This window comes from Triturus cristatus, chromosome 8 (genome assembly GCF_964204655.1).
Source record: "Triturus cristatus chromosome 8, aTriCri1.1, whole genome shotgun sequence".
NCBI lineage: Eukaryota > Metazoa > Chordata > Amphibia > Caudata > Salamandridae > Triturus > Triturus cristatus.
The window spans coordinates 28,980,926-29,003,589 of NC_140591.1; the positions used below are offsets into that span (position 1 = coordinate 28,980,926).

The 22,664-nt window shown below is 50.7% G+C and overlaps 1 protein-coding gene across 6 annotated transcripts in view; it reads left to right on the top strand.

The window, feature by feature from the left end:
- Positions 1–22,664, top strand: part of LOC146799879 (uncharacterized) — a 159,476-nt gene that overhangs the window by 28,887 nt on the left and 107,925 nt on the right. The window contains exon 5 of one of the 6 annotated variants that reach the window (XM_085620800.1): positions 8,738–9,774. The exons of 4 other annotated variants lie outside the window; for them this stretch is intronic. In XM_085620800.1, the coding sequence (XP_085476926.1) occupies positions 8,738–9,591 (854 nt within the window). In that variant the 3' untranslated portion in view covers positions 9,592–9,774. Of the gene's footprint in view, positions 1–8,737; positions 9,775–22,664 lie in introns of those variants that run through there. One more of the 6 variants, XM_085620797.1, reaches the window with a different exon arrangement.

The window sequence follows — 22,664 nt, forward strand, 5'->3', positions numbered from 1 at the left end:
TATATATATATATATATATATATATATATATATATATATATATATATATATATATATACACACTAAACATAAAGACTGTATTTGCCAATATATATAAAAACACAAGCGAGCAAGTAGCACTTGAACTCTGTTTTTTAATGAACAAAGTACTCATCAATAGCAAACTGCAAATAAAGTAGACATTGTTAGCCTACAGGCTGCATTGTAAACCAATAGCATTGTAAACCAATAGCATAGAAAATGAAAGCGTTTTCAACAGGCATTTTTAAAGAAAATAAACCTTTTCTGGGACACAAAAAAGGTACCACTCTCACTCTAAGGCAAAAAGACGTTGAGTGAAAGCACAAAAAGTAGAAAATTATTAGATATTTTTTGACAGAAAGTCAAAGAAGGACGAGCTGAAAATCCAGGGTCCTGACTGAAGGAGCCGGAAAGAACAACTGACCTGTCACCCCTGAGGCATGATGGGAAGCTAGGGGTCATGGCTGCCTTAAAGGCACGGTGCCAGTTTTTGTTGAAAATGCTTTCATTTTCTATGCTATTGGTTTACAATGCAGCCTATAGGCTAACAATGTCTACTTTATTTGCAGTTTGCTATTGATGAGTACTTTGCTCATTAAAAAACAGAGTTCAAGTGCTACTTGTGTTTTTATATATATTGGCAAATACAGTTTTTATGTGTGTAATTACATTGTTTAGCCTCCTAGATGGGAGCTGCATTGATATGAGAAAAAATATATATATGTGTGTGTGTATGTATGTATGTATGTATGTGTGTATATATATATATATGTATGTGTGTATATATATATATATATATATGTACATATATACATGTACATACAAAAAAATTCTTATTTTTTTAATTTGTTTTTTAAAGATTTTATTGTGCATAAAAAGGGTTACAAACATGGGCCTACAACCACCAGGGCCGGCCGCTAGTAGTCGAAGTGTTCCAGCAGATCAGAAAATAATGGCTGGCCCACAGGGGCTCCGCACTATCACAGTAGATCCGACTGCACATAAGGGAAATCAGAATACACACTTTTAATATAAATAACAACAAAAAGAAAAATACGAAAATACAACAAACAAGGCGAAACGACTTATGAAGGGCGGCGAACACCAGCCGGGAGAGTCAACACACCGACCACCCGAGGGCGGTCAATAAAAGAAGACCTGAGAGGGAGGGGGGGGCCACGAGAGAACCAAATCTGTACTCCAAAGTACGATATGCGCAAGGAACCCTCAAGGATCAGGGGGACGAGGCAACCCCGGACGTATCCACCAAAGGGGGAGCACAGATAGACCCATGATACGCGTTCCACTGCCCCCAAATTTTACCCCAAGCCCCCGGTTTACCACGAGCCACATACACCGTTTTCTCCCTGAACATGCACCAGTCCATGTTCTCCTTCCAGACGGACACGGTGGGAGGCCGCTGGGAACCCCAAAGCTGTGCAATATCTCTCTTTGCAATCATGTTCCCCAAGGCCGCCCACCGAGCCTGAGCCGCATTGCAGTCATTGGGCTCCCATACATTCAGCACACAACGACGCACCTCCGGCAGCAGAGCGACCCCGGTGACTCGTCTCATAATATCATGCACCCGGCGCCAGTATTCCGCCACCTCGCGGCATTCCCATAGGATATGGAGAAAGGTAGCACTGAGCCCGCAGCCACGCTTACAGAGTCCGTCGTCTGAAAACCCCATCGAGACCAGGCGGGGGCCCGTCACATATACACGATGGAGAATCTTAAGCTGGACCAGGCGGAGACGGGCCGGGATGGCCACCTCCTTAGGGGATGACAGTGCAGTCTGCCAGTCCTCATCGTCCAGCTCCACCCCATCTCCCGTCCATGCCTCCCGAAGACGCACCAAGAGGTCAGCCCGATTGTTTATCAGTTTTTTGTAAATCAGGGAGATAGTACTATCGGGGACGTGACCATCGAGTATGCGGTCCTCGAGAGGCGAAGAAGAAGGGACCGTGGTCCCCTCCCCAAAGACCGAAAGCAGGGCGTGCCGAACCTGTGCATAACGGAAGAACTCTCTATCACTAAGCTCATACTCGCGCTGAAGCGCCGCGAAGGATTTAACCGCACCTTTAACCCACAGGTCCCCCACTCTGCTGATGCCGATCGTATCCCAGCGCTCGAAGCCTTTCGTTGTCCAGAGGCTTCCCAAGCGGTCTGAGTCGAATAGAGGAGTGGCGCACGTTAAGCGCTCACTCCAGCGCAACGTGAGCCGCCTTCCATACACGGACCGCAATCCTGGTAGGGCCCGTAAGGGCCCTACCAGCAGACCGCGAGTAAAGCGCTCTGTTATAGTTACCGCCGGGGAGCAGGAATTTATCCATCTCATATGCCGGGTTCGAACCAGGAGCGTACGTAGCATGATTAATGGCAGACAGCTGGGAGGCCCAATAGTACCGTCTAATATCAGGAAGCGCGATGCCCCCGTCATACCAGGAAAGAGTCAGCTTGGCCAAAGCGATACGCGATCGCCCGTCCCAAACCAGTCTCCTCTGCAAACTCTCCACCTCCCTAAAGTAGGCCGCAGGAATGACATCGAAGGAGTTCTGGAGTGCATAAAGGAATCTGGGAAGGGACATCATTTTAAACAGCGCCGCGCGACCAAGCGGAGACAAGGGCAGCTTACACCACCGAGCCGTATCTGCCCTCAAACGCCGGAGTGGAGACAGGAGATTCTGCTCATAGCGGACCGCCGGATCCAACGAAACGTACACTCCCAGGTATTTAAAGCCGGACTCAGAGATTTGGAGCGGAAGCCGAGGCGGCAAGAGAGGAAGACCACCAGAGATAGGGTACACACAAGATTTGGACCAGTTGATTATCAGACCCGAGTTTTTCCCGAAGGAAGTAAGGACATCAAAGAGAACATTGAGCGACTTCCGCGGTGAGGTGAGATACAAGAGAATATCATCCGCGTACAATGAAACCCGATCCTCGAAGCCCGGGCCCCACCGGAGCCCTCTAATCGAGGGCTCCCAACTGAGTCAGGCGGCGAGCGGTTCCAGGGCGAGAGCAAAGAGCAGCGGGGACAACGGGCACCCCTGCCTAGTTCCCCTCCCGAGAGCGAAAGGCCGAGAAACCCGCCCATTGACAACCACCTGAGCCATTGGTCCAGCATAAAGGAGCTTCACCCAGCTAAGGAACCCCTCCCCAAAACCAAACTTCGCCAGGACGGCCCAAAGAAATGGCCATTCAATGGTATCAAAGGCCATCGTGGCGTCTAGGGAAACCAATATGGCCGGTTCAGCGAAGTACTCAGCCCTAGCGAGGACGCCGTGCAGACGCCGTAAGTTGAGAGCTGTATTACGATGTGGGATGAAGCCACATTGATCCGGATGTATCAAGTCACATATAACGCTCAGCAAGCGATTGGCGAGGACCTTAGCAAGGATTTTGGGTTCGGCATTCAGCAGGGAAATAGGCCTATAGGAGGCACAGCGGTCACGTGGCTTACCCTCCTTGGGAATCACCACTATAGTAGCCAGACGCTGGTCGTCAGGAAGGGAACCCCTCTCGAGCGATTCCTGAAACATATGACGGAGGAAAGGCGCGATTTTATCCGGGCGCAACTTATATAGTTCAATCGGCAGACCGTTGGGGCCCATAGCCTTGCCCGAGCGGAGGGAGCGAATCGCAGTAGCTATCTCTTCGACAGACAAAGGGGCATCCATCAGCTCGCGGTCCTCGACGGATAGGCCGGGCAGGGCAATATCCCGAAGCAGAAAACGAGAGTCGTCCTCATCTCTATCAGACACCGGGGAGTACACTGCACGGAGGTGGTCAGCAAAACACTCAACAATCTCACCAGGCTCAGTCACACACACTCCATCCGATCCCCGAAGCTCCGGGACCACACGATTCACTCTCTCCTTCTTGTCCAACCAGGCAATCAGCTTACCCGCCTTGTCTCCGGCATCATACAACCTACCCTGCTGCTCCCTATACATAGTCTTGGCAGCATCAGTGACGAGAGACTTGTATTTAAACTGCTTCAGGCTGAGGGCATGCAGCCCATCCGGGGTGACACCCGCCTCCAAGGCTGCCTCCAGCCCCAATATTTCAGTCTCCAGCGTCACAACCGCCTCTCTCTTAACCCTCTTGGCCTCCACTATCTGGGACAGGGCATGCCCGCGGAGCACTGCTTTGAAAGCTTCCCACAGGGATACTGAGGACAACACCGACCCCTCATTCTCAGAAAAATATTGATCAATCGACTTAATCAGGCTATCACGGATCTTGGGGTCTCGCAGGTACCAAGGGCTAATAGGAGCGATCCGCCCAGCGGACCGCGACCCGGTGTCAAAAAGCAACCACAGTGGGGAATGATCAGAAATACCCCTGGCCAGGTGTTTGACCTCTCGAATCCGAGTAGCCTGGGCCGCGGGCATAAGGAAATAATCCAGTCTGGAGAGACTCCCATGGGCCCCAGAGTGAAAGGTGTACTGACACTGGGTCGGATGCATTAACCTCCAACAGTCCACCAGACCGAAGGTCTCCAGGAGCCCGCCCAGCCACGCCTGGGCAGCAGGGAGGGCCCTGGGCGGATGACGGTCCAGGTCACCCGAGACAACCGAATTAAAGTCCCCACCCATAAGCAAAAGACTGTCAGGAAGCCCAAGCAACATACGACCCAAGTCTGAGAAGGTGGAGTTCTGGAGGCCCGGGGGAACATAGACCGAGATCAAGGAAAGGGACTGCCCCTCCCACCTCCCAGTCAGAGCCACATAGCGCCCTCTATCGTCTGGGACCACCCTGGTGATTTCCAACGGAAGTGAAGCTCGCAAGAGAATGCCCACCCCTCTCGAACCAGTGGTGAAACCAGAGTGGGCCACAAGTCGATATCCCCCCCCTGTTCATAGCCCGACAAACATTGCCAACCAGATGCGTCTCCTGTAAGAACACCACATCAGGAGTCAGACGACGCAGATATTGCAGCACAACACCCCGTTTGATACGGTCCCCCAATCCATTGACGTTCCAAGACATCAATCTCAACCCGTCCCCCCCCCCATCCCCTCCAGTAGATCAAGGGCCCCCTAGCAAAGAGCTCAAAACCCAAGGATGAACCATAGCCAATACTTCGCCTTGAAAACAAAAAACACAAATGCAAACAACCCCACCCACCCACCAACCCCCCCCCCAACTCCAACACCCCCCACCCTGCACCCCTGCGGTCCAAAAAACCACCCCAACTTGCAGTGTGCCTGTCGCCCTACAAACCCCATTCTACGAAAAGACCCCGGAGGAGGGAAGGGACCCGTCCCCGCCCGCTCCCCACACACAACATAATGAAACAAAATGCACAAAAGAAGTAGAACCCAGCCGAACAGTACAACATGGCAGAGTCCAGGACCATAAGTCACTCCAAAGGAGACCCGCCACCCTCGGTACCGGCCGAGGGCCCAGTCCGGTCACCCCGGTCCGGCAACGAATCCAGCCAGTCACTCCCAGTCGCAGGAGAGTCAAAAAAGGTAGTCCGATCTTCATGTTCCACTCGGAGCCTTGCAGGATAAAGCATAGAGTACTTGAGACCGAGGTCCCGGAGACGCCGCTTCACCCCCTGGAAGCCCATCCGCTGTTTCTGGACAAGTTGGGTGAAGTCCGGGAAAAAGTTAATGGACGAGTTCTCATGTCGGACCGGGCTATGGACCCGTGAGGCCTGCAGAATCGCGTCTCGGTCTCTGTAGTGGAAAAGTCTCGCAACGATAGGCCTCGGGGGGGCACCCGGTCGCGGCCGGCCACCCGGGACTCGATGGGCCCGCTCCACAGCGAAAAACTTACTCAGGCCAGCGGGAGCAAGATGTTCGAGGATGAGCTCCTCGACCAGGAGATCAACCGGGCGGTTATCGGAGGTCTCCGGAACACCTATGACGCGGATGTTATTGCGGCGGGCCCGTCCCTCGAAGTCTTCCAGCCGCCGGGCCATCAGATCACTGGCCGACTTGAGATCGCCGAGAGTGGCCTGCAGGTCCGACACGTCCGTACCAAGGGAGGACGTCCGCACATCCAGCGATTGGACCCTCTCGTTGGTCTTAGAGAGATCCGCCCGGATTAGCGTAATGTCAATGGCCACCGTGTCGATTTTACGGGCCAAAGCCTCGTACTGCGTAGCGATGGTCTCTCTGATGCCCTTAATGGCGCCCATGATGTCCTGCAGGGACAGATCCGGAGAAACGGACGGGCCACCACTGGCGTCCTCCGGGGGGACATTGGCCGTCCCGGGGGATCCTTTACCCTGAGTGTAGCGGTCCATGTTGTTCGTCTGGACCGGTCCCCCACGTAGGGATGTTTTGGTCTTACGCCTCTCGGGGTCTCCCTTGCCTCCCATGAGAACCTCGATCGCCGAAGGGGACCACCGAGGAAGCGTTGCGGTGGCACAGTCCAGGCAGACGCGTGTCGCACCACAGGCCGCAATATGGCGGAGCGAAGGGACCACCGTCAATGAGCACACTGGCAGCAGACGAAGCCACCGGCATCAAGCGAAGGCAAAATGAAAGCCCAGTCGCACCAAGCAAGTCCACAGTCCAGCCCCTCAAAGACCAAAAGTGAAACCGAAAGTGATGTGACGGCCACTGGCACAGCCCCGCTGCCGTTGTTGTTCAACTACGCCCCGGCTCCACAGATCACCCTCGCATCGGGCACAGCCGTCGAGTGGGCCTCAAAAGTTCAAACCGCCATAACTCCGGATTGCCAGGTCCGATTTGATTTCCGAAAGGAGTTTAGTGTTCAGCCAGCATTCGTCTCCCAGATTCCATAAACCAAGTCAGGATAGAGTCAGGATAAATTCCGAGGAGCAGCGAGGGTCCGGGGAGCCCTGTGCTCACGCGACCATCTTGGATGCGCGCTAGGCTCCTCCATTCTTCTTATTTTTGAGGAATACAGGCAATCAGGACTTTCCTTATTTTCGGAAATATCAGCTATTGCGAGAAACGCGCTTACGACCAATGCAAAGAACGCATCCCACGCAGAGAAAACAAAGAAGCGCAAAATAAGGAGAGGAAGGAAAGGGGGTAAAAGAATAACCAACCCCAATGGTGACACGCAGCAGGGGGAGAAGGGGCAAACGGTAATCAATGAAGATTTACAGACAGTAATTAACCTTTCCAGCAGACCCTTAACAGAAGATGAAATCAAGGTACTGCAGTTAGGTTTGAGCTTCTGTCGCACTTCTGATTATAACTTTGTCCAAACCAGAATAGATCTATTTAGATATATAAGAAAGTTGAAGTTACAAAAAAATCTTCATTCTGCACCCGAAAGGAGATGGATCTCTGAAGGAACAAAACACTGAAGAAAACGTTTTAGATCAATTGAGCAGCCAAGATCTGGAATTACTCGTAATGCAAAATATGGAAAGGGATATTTGTGAACTAGTAGTCTCTAGAACATCAATGGAAAACACACATGTTGAACAAATAGGAGGCAAAAGTAAATTCAAAAGAAAATCAAAAATGATGCCACAAGTTCTCTTTGACACCATCGATGTCTTTGGCGAAGCAATCCTTAAAGACCTGAAAGATCTATCAAAAACAAAAGCAGATTGAGAAATGATTATAATATACCAAGGATACAATGGGAAGCCATTAAGGTGCACATGCATCAAAAATCAGAAAAGCGAGTCCTTATTAGCGATAAATAAGGAATCGCAAATAAGGATTCGTTTTTCGGGATGCATCTACAGATTCGGTAAAAGCTAGCGATTCCTTAAAAATCGCTAAAACTAACGGAAAACACAATAGCAATTCCTTAAAATAAAGATTAGCAGATACCGAAATCGGTAATACCGAATTCGGTATTTGCGAATTCGGGGATAGCGAATTCTCAAAAAACGGGTCGCACCTGAAGCAGACTGATGACATCACAACCTGGAAGTCATCCAGCCCATTCCTCATTCACTGCCCTGAGGAGCTCACAGGAGGAGGCAGAGCATACAAGCTGAGCCAAGAGACGTCACCCTCGGAACCCATCCAGACTACAGTTATCCAGGATGGACAAGAATGCACCTACTCCATCAGACACGCCCAGGAAGAGAAAGTTCTCTGACAGGGAACTGGAGCATTTGATCGAGGGGGTGAGCAGCAAGCATAATAAGCTGTTTGGGAAGCTGTCACTCAAGGTGCCCAAAGCACAGAAGCGGAAGATATGGCTTCGCATTAGGGAGAGGGTGAATGCTGTCGGAGTGACGCACCGCAGCATCGACTACCTTAAGAGGTGGTATGACCTCAGTAAAAGGGCAAAGGAGCGCGTTGCCGAAAGGGTCAAGGAAGCAGCTGGCACAGGAGGGGGGGCCATCCAGAGTACCTGTCAACACAGCCCTGGAGGAGCTCATTGAGGGGACCATTGAGCCAGAGGCAGTCCTCGGAGTAACCCAGATGGACACCTCCGGCACAGCAACCACAGAACAAGGTAAGATGCATGCCTGCGCTTATACGCTGCGTATTGTATACCCATGCCCATCCCCCCAGGTCAATCACAGTGTGCAGGGAGAAATGCATAACGCATATACCCTCACATTAGTATTGCATCATGGGAGTTGTAGTCATGTTAGCCAAGTGTGCATGTATGATCACCAATGCACAATAAATGAGATCAGCAGTACAGTCCCAACAGTGTCTAAATATGTCATTTATTGTAGTAAAAGTATGCGGAATGACAAACAGATAAAGTCACAAAATAAACTAACAATGCACTGTTTCACACACAGATGCATCTCCGGTGGAACGTCAATCCACACCACCACCACCGACAACACCACCCCCACCACCACCGACAACACCACCAAGACGCAGGGCACATGTCCCCTCCCTGCAGGTGATGGATACAGAGCCGAGAACAGCACCCACAAGTGTCCCCAGTCAGACACGTGTCACTCCGCCAGCTCCATCACCAGCACGTGGCCGAGTCACACAGCGGCGCAGGTTCATGCGCAGTATTGCTGAGCTCCCCGAACAGCCAAGAAACCTCTATGGTGGTGTAGAGGCCCAGATGCTGCGTGTTCAGCGCCTGCAGGGGAGACGCATGGGAACAATGAAGCTCAACATCTCCAAACTGGCAAAACACATGTGCACTCTGACAGACGACGTGCGGCACATGACCACAGTTGTGGCTGAGGGCAATCGGGACATCAACAAGAGCCTACAGGAGCTCACCCGTGCCATCCTAGCAGGACAACACAGCGAGCGCAGGAGGCATCGGCAGAACTTGCTCCGTACTACTGCATGTATCAGGGCCATCACCAAGCTCTGCAACAGCACTGCAGTTTTGTCCCGCCACTCCGTGTCACTGCAGGTGGACCTAGGGCATTACTGTGGGGATGTAGCGAAGGCCTTAGGCCAGGTGACCACTGCAGTTGAACACTTACAGTCTGGCACATTTAGTGCAAGCAACTTGGGAGGGGAGGAGGGCAGTGAGGCCGCATCAAGTGTGAGCAGCGTGTCCGTGCCAGAGACCTGTAACAGGAGGCGCAGTTCGCGCAGCTCTACAGCCACAGACACACAGCGTGGTGAGGTAGAGGAGACACACGACAGGAGGCTGGGGGTACGTGGGAAGCGGCACTAGACATTCAGTCCCGCATCTCTGTCCATGGTGGTGTAACCATGGGCCACTTGCATTTTGCGTTTGCACTCCTGTGATGCCAACTGATCTGTTTTTCTCCACAATGTGTAGAATCACTGTCATTTATTCTACTCATGTAAAATCACTTTGACAAGTGCTCATGTGAAGTAAACATTAGCACTCCACAATATATTGTCATGGCTCATTCTTACCTGGCTCTGAAATTATGTTGTGTGATGTATGTCCGCCTCCTTTGACCTTCAGCTGTGTTTGGCACGTGTGACTGTCGGTGTTGTGCGGGTCGTTGGTCATCCCGATCGTTGTCATTTCTGTCCATCTCTATGGGTATCCCCCTTCTGGTTGCAATGTTGTGCAGCATGGCACATACTGCTACAATTCTGCAGCAGGTCTCAGGGTTATATTGCAAAGCACCACCAGTCTTATGTAAGATCCTGAAGCGACTCTTCAGGATCCCGAATGTTCTCTCAACCACATTTCTGGTGCTAATATGTGCTGCGTTGTAGCGTTGCTCCTGTGGTGTTGCTGGGTTGAGGTAGGGGTTGAGGATATATTCCCGCAAGGCGTATGCGCTGTCACCTACAGGGGGGAAGCAAAGGCTTAGCGGCAGTAATGCTAATACATATGTGATACTGATGTAATGAATAGGTATGAGTATGTACCAAGCAGGAGTCCCTCTCCGAATTCACCATTGAGCAGATGCCTGTGGATGCCACTGTGTCTGAATATATACGAGTTGTGTGTGCTCCCTGGAAATTGTGCCACTATGTCCGTAATTATGTGCTTGGCATTGCACACAACCTGCACGTTGAATGAGTGATAGGACTTCCTGTTACGGAAGATGTACTCATTGACTGAGGGGGGACAGATGGGGGACATGCGTGCAGTCAATGCATCCTATGACATGGGGGAATTGGGCCACCTGGTAGAAGTCCTGTTTGGTCTGGTCCATCTGCTGTGGGGTTGTGGGGAAGGTGATGTGGTTATGTATCATTGTCAGCATGGCATCAATGAATTTACAGAAGAAGCGTGAAAGTGCGCTTTGTGATACGCCTCCTGCTAACGCTACGGCCCCCTGGAAACTTCCAGACGCCAGTAGGTGCAGGCGGCATAGCACCTGGACATGCGCAGGAATGGCATTGGTCCTACGTGTCTGGTGCTGCAGTAGTGGTTCCAGGTCAGCAATTAGGCTCATTATCATGGGACGATTAAGACGGTACTTGTCATATACTTCCTCCTCATTTTGGCACAGCAATGTAATGCGCACTCTGAATACCCTCTCCTGGATCCTCCTCCTGCGCTGTGCTGCTGCATTTATTCTCATCCTCCTTGCGAGCACGTAGAGGGCTGCCATTTTGTAAAAGTAAACGGGGTCTCCAGGCCCATTTTTGAAGGCTTTCTGATTCATTACACCTGTGGTACACTTTAAAAAGATTTTTTTTTTTTGGGTGTGTCTGCAACTTTACCTCCTGGTTGAGATTCCCCTTATTCTGCTCATGTTAAATAGCAAATTTGAAGGTTTTCGGTATTGGCGATTTTTGATGCATTCTTTAGCGATTCTTTATTTGCTAATCACTATGCTAAACCAAGATGAATTCTTGTTTTTATACTGTGAATCACCGGTTCTCCCAAGATTTTATCACTTGCCCAAAATGCACAAAGATCCCGTTAATCCCCCTGGTAGACCTATCGTGGCCTCAATCAATAGTCTCTTGGAAAACACATCGTTGTATATAGATTCTTTTCTAAATCCGTTGGTCAAAGATCTGGCATCATAAGTCAGAGATCCACAAGATTTTTTACGATTGACGGAGGGCATTGTGTGGGAGCCTGATATGCTTTTAATTACCCTTGATATCAAGTCTTTATACTTGCATACATCACCAGGATGGGTTGAATGCAGTTAAATGGTTTTTGAACAAAAGGGCTCCAGAATTCCATACGCACAATATCATGCTATTAGAAATGATTGATTTTTGTGTACACAACAATATGTTTTTATTCTCTGGCAAACTGTATCAACAACAACGCGGTACCGCCATGGGCATGTGCTTCGCTCCCAACTACGCGAATCTTTTCGTGGGCTGGTGGGAGAAGCACGTGGCCTGGGGGGAGGTAAATGAAATTTGGCTGGACAGTATTATTTTATGGGCCAGGTATATTGATGACCTATTGTTGTATGGAGGGGAACTCGCTCCTCGGCTGAGGAGTATATATCCTCCTTGAACAACAATGGGTTAAATTTGGAATTCACAGGTCAAATTAGTGAAGTCTCTTTAAATTACTTAGATTTAGAAGTTTTTATCGAGAATGACATCTTACAAACCAGACTCTTTCGAAAGCCAACTGCTGGAAATGCGGTGTTGCACGCTGCTAGCCATCATCCCAGAAGCTTGATCAGGAATATCCCATTTGGAGAACTGTTGCGAATTAAACACAACTGTTGTAACCAAAATGATTTTAAATCAGCCAAAGATGCAGCAATGGAAAGATTTAAAAGGCGTGGTTATGGTAATTCTATCCTAAAACAGTTGAAAAACGAGAACGAAAAAGTCTATTGGTGACTAAACCTAAAACACGTTAGACCAAGGATAATGATGTGCGAATGATCACTACTTACAACAATAGATTTAATGCAGTGGGGCACATTTTTCAAAAGAATTGGCATATTTTACAGACGGATAATATTTTTTTAAATTATTTACCGTCTCGTCCTTTAATAACTTACTAACGCTGCCAATCCTTAAGTGACCATTTGACACACAGCCATTTTGATCCCAGTATGACAACTAGAAACAGGTTCAGTGTTTCGGGATTTTATCCATGTTTACACTGTAAAGCTTGTAAATTCAGCAAAAAAACTATTACCTACAGGGGAAGACCAGGGGATTCTAGACCGGTAAGAGTAATTAAAAAACTTCTCATTTGTAACTCAGATCATGTGATATACTGTCTATAATGTCCATGTCAGAAACGCTACATTGGTAGTATGATCAATCCAGCAAAAAAGCATATCCTAGAGCACATGCACGCTATATAACAAATAAAGATGCGATCTATGCAGTGGCACGTCACTTCGAACAATTCCATCATAGTGACCGAGATCTCCTAAAATATTATTGCATAGATCAGGTAGAGAGAGGAGAAAGAGGAGGTGACAGGATCAAAAAGCTACGCATATTAGAGTCTAGCTATATCGTAGCTCTCCAAACAAAGGCCACGACTGGGCTTAACAATGATGAAGAGCTCTGGGTACATTTGGAAGCATAGGATAGGAATTGTAAACTAGTACTACCTTAGAATAGATACTCTTGTAGAGAGAAATTTGGCATACGACTGACTAATGAATTGTAATAGAGCATTGTGTCCATATGAGTGAATGAAAACGTGGGTAACTCAAAAGCTTTAAGAAATAAAATCACTGCTTGATAAATGCCTATTGTGGGCGCAATTATGATGTAATTGGTATTCAAAAACCAAGTATAAATATATGCATAAAATTTTAAGGCAATAGGTAACTGCTTGTTTAGTTTGCCATCAGTCTAGAAATTGTATAATGAATTTAAAGAGCTGGGAACCAATATGACTCTATATGGATCCCAGTACACAATGATTTTAAAGTTTGATTAATCTTTTGTATATTTTGTATATTTATTTTTTCTGCACTCGCGCACTTTTATGTTTGAAAGAGACAGTATAGAATTCACAAGCTAAACATTATACTACAAGATGGCCACCAATTGTAGAAGCTGGATATAACGAAATGATAGTGCATCATTTATGTCATTGATAGGTCATGTGACATTTTGTTATGTGAAATACTACCAAATCATCACAGGGTAACTGACATTGATAAAGCCGCAAGGCGAAACGCGTCTGTCAGGGGAGGGGGTCTGCTCTAATAAAGTATTTGATACTTTAATTTATTGTCCCAGCGTGTGCTTTCCACCCGGTATTGAAGATCATCCAATACCCGTTGTTGCTATATATATATATGTATGTATGTATGTATATTTGATTTTCATATATAATTTTTATTATTTCCGGGGTCCCCGCACATGGGCGGGAATATTCAGTGCTTATGACTTTGATGAGGATACCCCTGGAAGAGAACTAGGATTACAGGTAAGTGCCCCCAGGTACTTCATGCACGCCTCAGTGCGGACTCGCGCAGCGGGTGCCCTGCTGGCACGCCAAAGGCAGGCCCGTCTGCACGTCACCAGGAACTATGCCCATTTGTCTCCTCACAGGTTAGTCTACACGCGCGAGGCCTTGCTTGAAGCGCAAAGGAACACACACTTGTGTGGAAACCATAGCTGGTCTCCCACCTCTGGCCCCTTACACTGCAGCCATTGTAAACTCCAGCCTTCTGTTCTAGTACGCCACCATGCAGAAAGAAATTTGAATATAAAATCGGCAGCCTTACTTGCCGTTCGTTAGTCAAGCACCATGCATGAGTATTTGACCTGTTGTCCGAACAAACACTTGATATTTTATTCCTGACTGAGTCATGGCTTTCTCAAGACTCCGTTGCCATCCCCGCCCTGGCTATGCCCCCAGGTGATGCCATGAGAAATGTGAATAAAGGGATGGGGAGAGGAGGGGCTATCGCAGGGATTTATAAAGATATCTATACATGCAGCTTCACCCAGGAAACCATCAGGACTGAGAGAGCGCTATTTTTAGAATTCCTCTAATAGATCATTTTACGTTCTCTGGATTACTTAGTTACAACCCCCCCCTCGCACCCCCCAGGGAGTCAAAACCTTTCAGAGAAGTAGTGTTCAATGCTGCGAACGCTTTAGCGCTTAAACTCGCCAACTTCACCATTATTGGAAATTTAAACCTCCATCTGGAGTCCCGTAACGACCCGGAAATTCGCACTTTCCTTGGTGATATGGAAGCCTGCCAACTAGTTCAACTAGTTCCAGGGCCCACACACGAGGCTGGCCATCTCCTCGACCCTGTTTTTTTCCAATATTCCGCTCCTTAAGATCCGGACACTCCTACATATGACCTGGACCAACCATAACCTTGTCCTTTTCTCGTTACACTCAGTAGGGTCCAAACCCCAGGCCCATCGCAACCCAATATATAAACGCCACTGGCACAAATTAGATCACTCCACCTTTCGAGACCCTCTTGGCATCTCTCAGCTGGCACGGTCCACCAACATCGAGACGGCGAGTGATCATTTCAGGAAGTGGGTCAATCATGCTTTAGACAAATGTATCCCAGCCAAATGGATCCATCCCAAGAAAACCGGGGCCATTGTCTGGTTTGATGACTCACTCACAACAGCCAGAAAGTGTTAGACTGCACCTGATAACTTTCATATAGTCCCACTGCTAAACTCAAATATAAAACGGCCATTAAAGCCTATCATAAACTGATAAGGATATCCCGCGCCACCTACTTTGCCCAAAAATCAATACCATCAATAACCCCTCTAAAAAATGTTTTCCTTGCTAAAGGATATGGTGAAATCCCCGCTGTCACCCGAAAACACCATAACATCCATTGCCCAATGTGAGGTTTTGGCCACCTATTTCATCAACAAGGTGGAGGGCATCTATGACAGCTTCCATCCTCAGAGCAATGCTCTGAACCCCCTAGGGGGTGATCTCACCGGCTCAGAGATCCACTCTCTCCCTACCCTCCCATTGATCACTGCTGAAGGCCTTCAAGCCTTGTTCATGAAGATAAAATCTAGGTCTCCAGATGACCCGCTTAAACCGGAAATCTTTGTTAAGTTCCAATACTGACTTATACCTAGCTGTCTGGAGCTCATCAATCTCAGCCTATCATCAGCAGAGACCCCGCAATCCTGGAAGCCCGCAAAAGTCATTCCCTTACTAATGAAGCCATCGCTGGATGCCTCTAGACCAGAGAGCTACCGTCCAATCTCTCTGCTTCCTTTTCTGGCTAAAATAACAGAATCACATGTGAACACCACTCTTACTCCGTATTTGGAATCCTGCTCCATATTAGATCCCTCGCAAAATGGCTTCATGCCACGACATAGCACGGAGTCCGCCCTATTGGCAGTTAATGAGCAACTTAGAGCATCCATGGATGAGGGCAGAACATCAGCACTTATCCTGCTCGATCTCACTGCCGCCTTCGATACAGTCTCCCACTACATTCTGCTCTTCTGGTTGCAAGAGATTGGCATCACTGGTAAAGCCCTGGCCTGGTTCGCATCTTTCTTTACCAATAAGTCCTTTCAAGTCATCGCCCCTCCCTTCCACTCTCTGACGCATTCTCTACGCTGTGGCATCCCCCAGGGGTCGGCACTGAACCCAACCCTGTTCAATGTCTAGGTTCGACCATTGGCTTTGCGGGCTAAAGCCTGCAATATCTCTCTGGTGTCATATGCGGATGACACACCGCTAATATTGTCCTTCACCAAGGATCCTAGCCTGGATGCCGCCAATTTTCAGGAGGACTTGACCGCCATTGCAGACTGGATGGAAGCTAACTGCCTCCAGTTGAACTCCTCCAAGTCTGAGATCCTCCTACTAGGTAGAGACTCGCATCTTTGGGGCAGCAATTGGTGGCCTCCAGGGCTGGGCACCCTGCCCCCCGCCAAAAGCTGTTGTAAAAAATCTAGGCATTTGGGTTGATAGCGCCCTCTCCTTCGAGGACCACCCCAAGTCCATGGCAGAACTGGTTTGGACTAGGCAAAGGCCTCTCTGCCTTCAGAGAACAAAGAGAAACTGTGTATAAAAAGGGGGACCCCGACCCCAGAATGTTAGATCACTTTTGGGAAAAAAGAAGAAACCTTTGCTGAGGAGAGAAACCAGAGAGACTGAGGAGAGACTATCCCTAAGCTTGAGGGATTGGCCTGCAGTGGTTGCCTAAACTGCCAAAGAGAGGAGGGAGGAAATTTGTGTGTACTTTCATCAACTTGTGAAGGATCTCCAACGGCTTGAGAAAGAGCTTGCCTCCTGCTGAAGTCTCGGGGACAACAGACTTTAACCACTAGCTCCCCAAGAGTTCTTTGGAAGTGCCTGCAATTGTGTTGGGCTTTGAGGGACTGCGTGTCGCAAGGAGCTGGAAGCGTGACTCACGAAGAAGCGTGTCGCCGCCGCAGCTGCTGTCTTCGCATCACTGGAGAAGGGTGTCGCAGCTATTGCTTCGCACCGCAGAAGCGTCTCGCATCACCGAAGAAGCGTGTTGCCCTGTCGTCGCATCACTGAAGAAGGGTATCGCCGCTGCAGCTGTCGCATCGCATTGCCGAAGCATCTCGCATCACCGGAGAAGCGTGTTGCAGCCGCTGTCGTTGCATCACTGAAGAAGGGTGTCGCCGCTACAGCTGTGGCATCGCATCACCAGAGTCTCGCATCACCGGAGAAGCGTGTCGCAGGGCCTGTTGCGGCTGTGCACGCATCGTGTCGCATCAAGAAGAAGACGCCATCTTTGTTTCATTGCACTGGATCTTCATCGCATCACGGGTGGCACCGCCACGGAAGTGCAGTAAGAAACCGACGCATCACCATTCCTGCGTGTAAGGAACCGATGCATCCCCTTCCCTGCAACACTTTTGCTGTATAGCGTTACGCATCCAAAGGTACATTGAACTCCGTGTCGCATTTTAACATCTAAAGAGAACTAAGCTAATTCTACCATTTTAAGTACAGTATTGTGGATTTTTGTTGTTAATGGTCTTGTGATAAGTCTATATAAAGAATACATATTTTTATACTACAACTTGTGTGGTGTCCCTCTATAGTGTTGTTGCTGGGTTACTGTATGTGTTCACAAATGCTTTACACACTGGCTCTGAGATAAGCCTGTCTGCTCGTGCCAAGCTACCAAGGGGGTGAGCAGGGGTTATTTTAGGAGTGTACCCCCTTACCTTGACTAGACGCAAGGGCCCCTGTTTGGTCAAAGGTAACTACCTCTGCCAACTAGAGACCCCAAATCTAACAGTTCCCATTTGCAGCAGCAGCACAGTCCTTAAAGTGCATGATGTACCAGTCTTAACGGTACTGAGGTTGCCATTTAGGGCAGCAGCGCAGGCACCATAGTCCGTTCCGTTTTAATGCAGTCTGCTACCTGGGTAGCCTGCCTTTTTAGGTCTCGCCTGAGCCAGCGCATGCGCTGTCTCAGGCGAGACATTTAGTATACAGGTTTTCAAAGTGCTACCAGCGCTGGCCTAACGCTTGCGTTCATGCGAGCGTGAACGTGCACAGCTGCCAGCTTTCAGCGCCCGAGGCGCCATCTGGAGCGTGATTGCTTTCACTTTTGGCAGTGCTGCGTGCGCACCACTCGCGTGTTTGCCGGCGTGCGCACCCCTGCAATGCTTGTTTTTAATTTTGTATTTTTTTAATTTTTTTTTTTATTGTTTTCAGAACAGTTAAAACAAAAGGACACTGAAAGACATCTTGCGCACAGATCCTTTGACCAATTAGCACCCAATTGCACAATCCCACAGCCAACCCCACTTCCGTTGTACTGATACAGACCGCAGCTCCCCACCGCCCCACAGGCCATCTCAACAATCCGAATCAGAGGAGTCCCCATCTGAAAACGATGGCGGGTCACATATTCCCCCCCTATACTTGTTCCATGCCCCCCAGACCTTGTCCCACTTGCGAGGACATCCCCGCCTAATAAATACTGATCGCTCAGCGAACATGGCTACATCCATATCTCTCCTCCATACGGACAGCAACGGCACCCCCACCGCTCCCCATTTTTGGGCTATGTTCCTCTTGGCCGTCATTATCCCCAACGTTACCCAGCTCTGCGCCGGACGATTGAGATCATTGGGCTTCCACACATTTAACAGACATCGCTGAGGCTCCGGCACCAACGATACCCCGCATGCCTGCGACATTGTACACAGCACTCGCTTCCAGAAGTCTTTGATGACAGGACACTCCCAGATAGTGTTATTAAAAGGTTCCTTCCTCCCCACAACCTCGCAAGCAGAAGGGGTGTAGCGCCCTGCCCATCTTATGCAGTAAGCTCCTGGTATAGTACGAGCGATACAAAATACGAAGTGGCACCAGCCGCAGCCTCGACGGTATACCCGCCATTCCGGGTCATCAAAGTCACCGACCTCGTCGGCCCACCTCTCCCTCAAGGGTCTCATAAGGTCCGGTCGATTGTTGATAAGTTTGCGTTATGTGAAGGACGTAGCCTTCACATGTATTCCGTCAACAGCCTGTCCTCCAACGGGGATACCTCCGGGACCTGCACACCAGGAGCCAGCTGTGCAACCAGGGCATGTTTCATCTGGAGGTATCTGAACCATTCCGACGGAGCCAGCTCATATTGCTGTTGCAGGCGCGTAAACTGGACGACCGCCCCCTTTTTGCCACACATCACCTATTACTGAAATTCCGATGTTGTCCCAAGCGTCGAAGCCCTTGCTATCCCTCAATCGTCCCAGTTGCTTGGCATCCCAAAGAGGTGTAAGTTCAGTCAAGACCCCCTGCCAACCCAACCGGGCCTGCGCCGCATGCCAGATAGACACAGTCTGCCTCAGAGGGCCGATCAACTTCGAGGCTAGTCTTGCATCATACAAAGGGGACAACATACCCCTCTTGCCCAGTACATCCCTGTCCGCCTTAAATGCAGGGTCAGACTGTGGCGCGTGGAGCCACTGGTTAATCACCTTCAGCTGCGCCGCCCAATAGTAGAGCTGGATATCCGGGAGCGCAATTCCCCCATCGTACCACCCGCAGACTAATTTAGATTGCGCAATTCGCGCCGGCTTGTTGCCCCAGAGAAGGCTGGAAACCTGCGCTGCTATCACGCGGAAATAGCTCGGAGGCACCGGGTACGGTGTATTCTCCATCACATATAAGAACCGCGGCAGAGCCATCATTTTGAAGAGCGCCACCCTCCCCACCAGTGTCGGAGGCAGCGCTCCCCAGTGCTGCACGTCACGCTTGAGGCGGTCCACTTGAGGGCTTAGATTGCGCCTGAAAAACTCCATCTGGTCCATCGTAATGTGTATCCCCAGGTACTTAAACGACCCCTCCGCCACCTGAAGCGGGCACCCCGCCGGCAGCCGCGGAGGGGGGCCCCGCAGCACGAGGAGGACCGACTTCGACCAATTGATCGTATAGCCCGACGCTCTGCCAAAGATTTTGCAGATGTTAAGTAGCGTCAATATGGAACGCCTAGGGGAGGACAAATACAGCAGCACGTCATCCGCGTACAGGGAGACGCGGTCCTCCCAGTCGGCAGACCACCGAAGGCCCCGCATCATGGGCTCCCACCGTATCCAGGCCGCGAGCGGCTCGAGCACCAGGGCGAAGAGCAGTGGGGACAAAGGACAGCCCTGACGCGTGCCACGCTCCAGGGGGAAGTCCTCCGACATATGCCCGTTGGCCGCGACATGGGCCAGTGGTTTAGTGTACAGGAGTCGGACCCAAGCACATAATTTAGGCCCGAACCCCAGATGCAACAGCACCGCAAAGAGAAAGGGACACTCTACCATGTCGAACGCCATACGCGCGTCAAGGGAAAGAATCACTGCCGGTTCCTGCAAACGTTCCACTCGGGCTAGCACTCCATGCAGTCGCCTCAAGTTGTGCGACGTACCTCTGCCGGGCATAAAGCCCGACTGATCCGGGTGCACAATGTCAGATAAATGAGGCGTTAGCCTGATGGCCAACAATTTCGCGAGGATCTTGGCCTCCGCGTTGATCAGCGAGATGGGACGGTAGGAGGTGCATTGGTCTGCCGGTTTACCCGGCTTCGGAATTACCACGATGGTAGCCGTTCGTTGATCCATGGGGAGCTCTCCCGTCTCCAGGCTATGCTTAAACATATTCAGTAAGTGCGGGGCGAGTGTCTCGGAGAGCCTCTGATAGAGCTCAATCGGGATGCCGTTTGGGCCCAGAGCTTTACCGGGCTTTAACGCGCCAATAGCCTCCTGAAGCTCCTCCACAGTGAGCTCGGCCTCAAGGGTCTCCCGAGCCTCAGGGGAAAGCTTGGGCATCTGCAGGTCTCGGATGTACGTCAGTGCCATCTCCACCGTCATGGATGAAGCGGAGGAGTAGACCCCTTGAAAATGCTCTGCCAGGGTGCGCACTATTACTCGCGGGTCGGTCGTCTTCAACCCCTCGACATCACTGCCACCTGCCACCGCTGTCACGTTTGTCCAACCACGCCAGCAGCCTACCCGTTTTGTCGCCCACATCGTAAACTGTGTGCTGTGAGGTCTGACACGCTCTGCGAGGTGCTCCTTATATTTTGCCTGTATCACATGCAGGTCGTGTGAGGCCGCGGGGGAGGGAGCATGGGCCTGGTGAGCCTCTGCCGCCCGGAGCTCGAGCTCAAGCGACTGCAACTCAGCTAGCTGTGCACGCTTATACTCCGAAACGGCGGCCATCGCCTGGCCCCGCACTACCGTTTTGTATGCCTCCCAGAGAATCGCAGGGGAGTCGACCGAAGCGGCGTTTTCCTGGAAGTAAGACTTCGTCGCTTACGCTATGGACTTACTAATCTTTGGTGGCCGTATGTAGCCAGGGCGGATCGGGTAAATGCGGCGACGCATCAGATGATAACTAGTGTAGTGCAAGAGTATCGGGGAATGATCAGAGATACCTCTGGGTCTGATGTCTATACTTTCAATATTTTGGAGGCAACCGGGAGAGCCCAGAAAGTAATCAATGTGGGTTAGACTATTGTGCACCCCGGAGTGATGCGTGTATTGCCGGGCCGTCGGGTGATGCAACCGCCATAGATCTGTGAACCCGATCGCCTCTGTGAAACTCGCAAGGCGCGACACCCCCCCGCCCTTCGCACGGGGCGGACACCGGTCAGTGAGGTCGTTCATAACAGCATTGAAGTCACCACCCAGTAACACCTCCCCCTCCGGTAGTGTAAGCAGAAATTCACTGAGCGCCGGGAGCGCCGCCGCATGCAGCCCAGGTGGTATATAGACCGACACTATGTTGAGGGCCTGCCCCTCCCATTGAGTGTGAGCAGCGGCGAAGCGCCCCGACCCCTCAGTGTGCACACTGAGCACGATCAAGTGGGACTGCTGGCGCAGCAGTATGCCAACCCCCCGGGACCCAGAGGTGAATTCAGAGTGCGCCACCATCTTATACCCCCACCTGTCTAACGCCTTAGTAGTGGTGCCGGTGAGGTGAGTCTCCTGGAGCAAGACCACCGCCGGGGTGCACCTCTTAATACTTTGTAGGACCAGGCCCCGCTTAATTTTATCCCCCAATCCCCGCACATTCCACGTGAGTAAAGAGAGGGGTTGCCCCGGGGACAAAGTGGTTTCAGGCGGTGGGTCTTCCAGCAAGCCAGACATTATGGCGGGTAAGGCAGAAGGCCGCAGGCAGTGCGGCACCACCGGCGCAGGACCTGCGTATTGCAATGAGTGCGCCCATTGTCGGATGTCGGTGTCAGTGTCAACAAAAACTCAAATAAAACAATCAAACAGTAAAACAGTCCCCAACCCCCCTCCCTGCCTCCCTGCCATATGGACCTAAAACTGCCCGCCACCCCAACTCAGCAGAGCGCTCATACCCCTTAACCCCAAACAGTACTTGCGTGCCAAGGAGCGGGAGGTCCAAGGAAGACCACGACATCCCCTGCCCCATGGTCCCATAGATTGTTCGACAAAGTCACATGAAGCGGGCCACTCCGGCGGCAAGAGGCCGACAAGTTCACCGGCTTTCAGCGTGTCCAATGAAGCGTCGTAGGGATTTTCATCCAGCGGATTCCTCCTCAGGGTCCTCAGTCCGTTGGTCTCGACCACCCGGGTCCTCCGATTCCGCCGACTGTCGTCCCCTCCGGTCCATGCGCCCAGTACCTGGAACCCGTTGCCAGCCCTCGAGCCAGTCATGAGCCTCCTCTGGTGTGTCGAAGGACCTCGTTTTCCCATCTGCCACCACCATCAGCCGCGCCGGGAAGAGCATGGCATAGGGAAGCTCTCGGGCCCTGAGCTTCTTTTTGACATCCAGGAAGCTCCTCTTCTGCGCCGCCACCGCCGCCGTGTAGTCCGGGAAGAAGGAGACTGTGGAGTTCTGGAGGCGGAGGGGCGGCGCCACCTGGAGAATGATGTCCCTATCTCGGAAGTT